Genomic DNA, 7,335 nt, shown 5'->3' with positions numbered 1-7,335 from the left:
AGACGTCGGCGTTGCGTGATTAGTGACGAATGCGGAGAGAGAACAAAACAAAATGCCGGTCATGAATTAGAAGTACAAACCGAGGATTTGCAAAGAAAAATGTCTAAGGATTTCATTATAAACCAAGAGGAGACTGGTTTTCCTTTGCTAAAATAAGGACACTTTGCTTCCTTTGCTCCTATAAACAAACTCGCGAGACTAGCATACCTCAGAGGCACGCACGCTGCGCATACGTTTAAAAAAAACAAAACACATGGATTCGCTACAGGGGGCCTTTATTCATCCCCCGGAGCCATCTGCGGCACGTTTTATTATGAATGGAAAATGTTTTCGATTTGAATCCCATTTCCTGCATTTACATACATTTAGGGACTATGGTGATACAAAATTCAGGAAATAATTAATTTGATTAATGATCAATTCTGCCAAAAAGAACAGTGGGCTACTAAACTATGTATAAGAAAAAGATGTCTTACCTTCTTTATTGTTTAATAGGGGCCGATCGCCAAGACTTGAGAGAATCATTTTATAAAGTCGAAAATGTTCACCATTAATGTTTTGAATAATGTTTAAATAATGTCTGTGACTCAATTTCCACTGTTAAACAAACTTTTATTTCAAACTAACCGCTGTACCTGAAAATATAAAATAAATCACTTGTTGCACAGGGCATAATCGCCAAGACTTGAGAGAATCATTTTATAAAGTCGAAAATGTTCACCATTAATGTTTTGAATAATGTTTAAATAATGTCTGTGACTCAATTTCCACTGTTAAACAAACTTTTATTTCAAACTAACCGCTGTACCTGAAAATATAAAATAAATCACTTGTTGCACAGGACAGAATGTTCTACATCAGTGGTTCCCAGACTTTTTAGAGTGGAGTACCCCCTGAGGCATTTCTGCGTACCTCCTCTCTTCCACTTAGACTGCACCTTTTCCATTAAAGAACAATATTTGCCCCCGACTTTTTAGAGTGGAGTACCCCCTGGGGCATTTCTGCGTACCCCCTCTTTTCCACTTAGACTGCACCTTTTCCATTTAAGGACAATATTTGTCCCCTAAATTGACTTTCCAATGCATTTTTTATCTTTATAAATAGAATATTAATGTTTAAAAAAAAAAAAAGTTCAATCGATTAATATGCAATGATGATAAAAAAGTGTAAAGTGATTCTTTTAAATACTAAAAACGCCAGTAGGTGGCAGTAAGTCACTGGCTGTGTCCGAAATCGCCCCTATACCCTTAAATAGGGCACTATTTGAGGGGGACAGCCATTTTAATTGGTGTCTGAAACCATAGGCCCTGTCCCAAATGGTGCCCTAAACCCTCGCGGTCTTCCTCTGAGTCCGCACTTTCGTGACGTAATGCCGCTTTGACTGTCGGGTAGAAGTCTGCAGTGGAGCTCGCCCCAGTGCAGGCTCGGCAACGAGTAGTGACCTAATGTAGGGAATAGTGAATGAGGGTATAGGGGGCGATTTCGGACACAGCCACTGTCTTTATGCGTGAATCATCGAGTCATTTGTTAATTCAGTAACTAAGCAAGTGGCTGTATTTATAAATGAATCATTGAATCAATGACTTTTGCGAACGATTCGTTCACCAAACACCACAAAACTCAGCATTTTGTTCGCGTACTCCCTCCCGCGATACCTGCTCATTAGAACTTTCAGTGAGCTATTTTTAGAGTTCTGGATGCGTGCCCTGCTCGGTCCTGCTCCTCCGTGGCGATGACGGCGTGCGGTTAAAAAAATCATAACAAACGAATTTGAAAGTGGGGGGGACACAAACGTGATTTTGAAAAGTGGGGGGGACATGTCCCCCGTCCCCAGTGGAAATTACGCCCCTGACTGCAACACCCGCTGACTGCAATGATAGAGCTTGGAATAGCCAGGACAATTTTTTATATAATTCCGACTGGATTCGTCTGAAAGAAGAAAGTCATATACACCTAGGATGCTTCAAGGGTAAGTAAAACACAAGCTAATTTTCATTTTTGGGTGAACTAACCCTTTAATTTCTTTGTTTTATTTTTCAGACTTTACCCAAAGTTTGGTTATGTCCCCAGAAGATGAAGACAAATGTTTTTGAGGTGGAGCCCTTTGTGTAGCCAGTAAGAAGCACATCCATCTGAGAGTCTCCATCATAATCACCTGGGACCACACTACTTATGTTGAAGTCACTAAGAGAGCCAGAGAAACACATGAACAAAGGCAATATCAACACAATTAATAAACTCTCACACTAAAAGCCTGACATATGAAATAACAGATAGAAAAAATTTTTTTTTTCTTTTTAATGGAACAGTTTATTGAAACTTTAAACAACAAAACAAAAATAACAGTTTGCATATGTGGGTTAGGCTTTACATCATATTTAATATATCAAGCTGTTACAGCCCATACAATATGATATAGTGATAATATGGAGCTCACACACTCAAGAAAAAAAGAAAAACATGTCAATTTTGTTCAGAGGCCCAAACTGACCAAGAATATTTGGTGCAGTTGTTATGTATATGGTCACTAAGTAAACATAATAAATAAACATAATAAACATAAGCTGTCAATCTATATATCCCAATCATTTGTCATAGTAAGATGATATTAAAATGCTTCGTTTTATGATCAAAGCTTAGTAGTTTTAACTGTGGGGATGAAAAAAATATAATGCAATGCAATAGAATGATATTTGAGAGATGTACAAATAAACATCCCACAAAAGCCTGTTGTATCTTACTTTATACACACATTATTGACATAATTTTTCTAAAAAGATGGATAATGAAGTAAATCTAGGTTGCTTCAGTCCAGTAAATGTTCACTTGAAATACTGATAACAATTTAAAAGTTATTTTTTGTTTACTTCCTAAAAATAAGCATTCACAGCAAAGACCCATTTGCCCATGTACCACAGCCTGAAGGGAGTCATTTTAGAATTATGTTAAAAGGCCTTTCATTTACAGCCAGAGGGCAAAAGGCATGTAGAAGATTGTGTACAACAGCTTTTCAGCAATGTTTTGATCATGTCGATAATTTAGAGGCCTTAGAAATTAATGTATCAAACGTGATACAGTAGGCTTTTTAGGGTTAGCGTGTGTCAGTGTGTATTCTTACCTAGGGAAAGCCTCTTTAGTCAGATGGACTTTAGGTTTGAAATAAGGAGCTTTAAGATCAGCCAAGAAAATCACCAACTCAGAACCTGAAAGAAGCAATATTCTCATGAAATAACACAGAATCAGGGTGTTTATCACCAATAACACATAAAAATAGAGTACAAAGGGAGGATCCCACAACCCGTGTCATTAGCAACAATATATGACAGCGCTGCGTTAACCAAAACACCCGGTGACATCTTATTAAAGCTCACACATATTGTATAATAAGCATCATCTTGCATTACATCAAGTTCAACTATGAGAGGATGATTTTGAGACATTATTAATCTTAACGTCAGCTAGCAGAACTGTACTTACGCTTCCTGATGATGAAAATGTCAGTCTGTTTATCAGAGTTAAAGTCACCGAAAGCCGCTACCATGCCATAATTCTCCGGGCCAAATAAATCACTAGTAACGTCCTGCAATGCAAACGTGACGTGTTGTCCCACAAAACTTAATAACAACGTCAAAAACCAAGCCCATGACAGCAACATTTTGCTGTTAGCTTCTGTCACCATAAACTGGAACACGGCATGTCGTTCGATGGCAGCCGGCGGAGTACATATAGGCTTTGCGACAGTGTGAGTGGTTTAACGGCAGTGTGAGTGTGATGTTGTTATTTAGCTGTCATCATGGCAAGCTTAGCGGATGTCGGCTGGAAGCTGCTGGAGTTCAAAGCCAGATCTAAGCGATCAGGTTTGGCTTTTTGTGATGCATGGCATTGAGCACGATTAAACAGTGCGCATTTGTTCTCTCGGTGCATTTTGATCCTTTGTCCGTGCTGCATAAGCGCATTAACATGAGTTTTCTTGTCTTGTGTGGCAGATAGCAGAGCCCAAAGGTCAGGCGTCAAGTGCACGCTGATCAGGGCTAAATTTAGAGACTAACTGCACACTGAGCTTCAGGCTTTGAATTTTTAAGGAGAAGTATTTTAAAAGACTTCAGTCCCCTGAATGTCTAACGTTTCGAAAGGCTTTTAAACCCTCTTAATTCAGTGCTTGTTAGTATCTGCTTCAGCCTGACATTAAAACTCAAGTAGCCCGTGAAAGAGTTCTCATAATCCACTTGTGGTTATGTAAGATAGATAAATAAAATCACACATAGTTTCTTTCTGCTATTTTTGTTGAAGGCATACCTTCATGAAGCCGTGAAAAAGAAAATTGCTCGCACTATTGTTATTCTAAACCTGTATAGAAAAATAACCAATGAATGTAAAGGGACTGTCCTTCTACCTAATATTATCTACAAATTGATATGGGTTTAGAACAACATGGGTGAGTAAACAATGGAAGATTTTTTCCCTGAACTATTTCTTTAAAATAGTCAATTTTGTTTGTACAGCTTTATAGAAATGCATGATGTTAATGATGTCAGTATCTTAATGTCTTCATGGCTTGTTGTCTATTGAGCAGATTGGAGCTGTGTGATTTTATAGTTTACATTTTGCCATTACAAACAATCAAGCAGTTTAGATTAGCAATATATTATAAATCGCTTTACATGAGTATACTGTACGTATAGGGTAAAGTTGGATATACTTATATATCCAAATTTTTATAGAGAGCTGTGAGGTAATACGATATAAACTTTCAAGCAGTTGAGATTTGCACTATTTCCCTTTAAAATAGGACTACAGATCACACATTTTCAGTCATTACCTTAGAAGTTGGCTTAGCATTGTAGTTTATATGGTGTCATGGACACGTCTACATTTTAATTGTCATCTCATCCCCTCACATCAGTCATACAAGATCATCTTTCAATTGCATCTAATGTAATTTGTTGCATGTCTGTTCAGTAACCATGCCTGAAGAAAATCTCACTGTGTGATTCCATGTAATTTGTCTTTTCTATTTTCTGCTAACCCTCTGAATTATACTGATGTTGTAGTTTAACTAATAGAGGCCTGGCGTAGAGTTCACCTAATGAAAAATGGCCAACACTGCCAATGAAGTGAATGTCCATCGCAAACTCCGGAAATTTGGTAAGTTGTGGGCTTGTGGCAGAGCCATTGGTCCATGGAAAAGAACCCTATTACTTTTGAAATAAGAACTTTCCGTTTCAGTTTACAAGTATGTGAATAGAGGCTATTAGCTGTCAAATTTTTGAAAGCCAATACATTCCCATAACAGTCTCGGTTCAGACTGTTTGATGCCTAATTGAAAATGGGTGCTTAATTTTTTTTTTTAATTGCAGAAAATAATTATTCTAGTGTTTCATCTGTAATATTTCATCAGATGTAAAGGGCTAGTCATAAATAAACCATGGTGATATGGGAAATTCTGTGATTAATGAAATCAGTAATGCAGTCAAGTACCTCTCAGCTCTTTCTGTCACTGTCTGATCAAATCTGTTAACAGAGGGTTTGTATGCTTCTCGAGGCAAGTTACTTTTATATCAATGTGGGGAAACTAAAATGAGGAGTATCTTTCATTTGCCTATTGGATGTGCACTGCTTAGCTGGAGTTATCTTAAAAAGAGATGGCTTTGTCCCTGCTACTTAAAAGTCAATGGGAATTATGCTAATTTGCTAGGAAATGTGAATTTTCAGTACCTGAGGTATTGACCCTGGGTCGATTCTATTAAAATGTAATTTGCTCCAAAGTTAAATGTGTCTGAAATAGTGCTCCAGTTGATGGGGTTCCCCTGAATTTCACTCCTCACAGAAAAAAAGCTGAATTTACTGGTGTCAGGTTCCATTATTCACAGAGTTTGTGCCAGTGCCTTCAATTTTGCAATCAAGCTGTGTGTTTGCAATGTCGTTCGATATGACATGCATTTTGAGAACAATAGCTTTAGTCTTTTGCATTTTGCTTTGATTGTTTTCCTGGCATGCTTTGCTGCCTTTGCACCCTAGTGAATCCACATTTTGCTGCTCTTAGCATTGTAAATGGAACAGAAAACCATTTAGGTTACGGAGACTAAATGAAGCACATTTTGATTTTGGTGAGTCAGCTCAACCTCTGCATACTAAATAGCCCAAAGTGGGCCTGTAGCGGGTCAGTTGTCTATAGCAGCATCATCAATAAGCCATGCTGACTTTGAAGTATGCTCATCACTTCCATCCAGGGATACTTGAATTGCATCTAAAGATGAGATAAGCATCACACTATTTAATATCTATGCCAATTCAAGTGTTCTTTAATATCTATCTTTGCTTTCTATGATCAGGCTCCATCTATGAACCCCTTAAGCTATCCATACTGCACCGGGAGGATGAGCCCCTTTGGGAGAAACTTGACCGCTTCTATAGTGCAGGTGAGAATTAATGTCCTGGATATAATTTGTTTTTCATGTCAGTTTAAGGATAGAGGTCAATCTGAGCATTTTATGGTATGGTCGGCTCAGGATAGTCGGAGAACATCTTTTGAGAACTTTATTATTGTATTTAAATGAGGCATTTAACCTCATTCTGTTGTGTCATGGTTTCATCTAGATGCACCACCTTTTTTTATTTTAATTACAAGTACAAAATTATAAAGCAATGCGTTTAAGGTGTCAAGCTGTGTACAAATTGCCAAGTTACTCATGATTTTCCCTAATATAGTTGATCTGTGTATTAAATGCACTGGTGTTTACTCATATTTAAAAATAATTTAATCATGGCAAGATGTTTCCTAATTTAATTAGAGGATTCAAAAAGTCTCCAAACCATTACATTTGATTATAATACCCAGCAAATGAGTTGAGTCCAAACACTAAAAGATTCATTTGAAGCTAGTATGGTTTCAATTAGGGCTGCACGATTAATGGCATGCGATATTTAATGCGCGCGTTAAATATCGCATGCGATTAATCGTGCAGCCCTAGTTTCAATCATTGCTGAGCTCCTCTGTGCATTTTGCTCTTAATCAATACTCATCTCTTTGCCTGCCTACCCTCTTTCTCCCTCTCCTCTCACCTAATCTTCACTTTCAGTTTCAGTCTTCGACATGACAATAAATACTGCTAAGATGAAACCGCGTAAGATGAAGAGTTTTCTTGATAGTTTTATTAATTCTTATAGTTTCGTAGATAAAGGAAAATTGGTCACTTTTTTGGGGTCATTTAGCTTATTGTAAATGTATGTGTTATTTGTAAACCACTGATTTAGAGTCATCTACAACTCGTTGGTTGCTGGTTTGTTGATGATACCATAATGATTGGTCCTTCCCGCAGGTGAGGGTGATATTGT

General features: G+C 37.6%; 2 protein-coding genes across 4 annotated transcripts in view; one reads left to right on the top strand and one right to left on the bottom strand.

Annotated features, from left to right (window-relative positions):
- LOC107701234 (T-cell immunomodulatory protein-like) overlaps positions 1-3,717 on the bottom strand; it is a 134,528-nt gene extending 130,811 nt beyond the window's left edge. Inside the window, exons 1-3 of the mRNA XM_016503194.1 lie at positions 3,478-3,717; positions 3,119-3,203; positions 2,048-2,184 (exon numbers count right to left, since the gene is read on the bottom strand). Coding sequence (XP_016358680.1) covers positions 2,048-2,184; positions 3,119-3,203; positions 3,478-3,679 — 424 coding nt within the window. The 5' untranslated portion in view covers positions 3,680-3,717. The remainder of the gene's footprint in view (positions 1-2,047; positions 2,185-3,118; positions 3,204-3,477) is intronic.
- Positions 3,718-3,774: 57 nt separating this feature from the next.
- Positions 3,775-7,335, top strand: part of LOC107701237 (phosphorylase kinase, beta) — a 77,638-nt gene continuing 74,077 nt past the window's right edge. For 2 of the 3 annotated variants that reach the window (XM_016503199.1, XM_016503200.1), the window contains exons 1-2: positions 3,775-3,857; positions 6,333-6,419. In XM_016503199.1, coding sequence (XP_016358685.1) covers positions 3,794-3,857; positions 6,333-6,419 — 151 coding nt within the window. In that variant the 5' untranslated portion in view covers positions 3,775-3,793. Of the gene's footprint in view, positions 3,858-5,051; positions 5,146-6,332; positions 6,420-7,335 lie in introns of all 3 variants that reach the window. The other variant, XM_016503198.1, reaches the window with a different exon arrangement.

The sequence above is a fragment of the Sinocyclocheilus anshuiensis genome, unplaced genomic scaffold, assembly GCF_001515605.1.
Source record: "Sinocyclocheilus anshuiensis isolate Anshui unplaced genomic scaffold, SAMN03320099.WGS_v1.1 scaffold1966, whole genome shotgun sequence".
In the NCBI taxonomy this organism is placed as follows: Eukaryota; Metazoa; Chordata; class Actinopteri; order Cypriniformes; family Cyprinidae; genus Sinocyclocheilus; species Sinocyclocheilus anshuiensis.
Note: the sequence above shows the minus strand (reverse complement) of the source record. Positions and strands in the feature narration are given on the sequence as shown.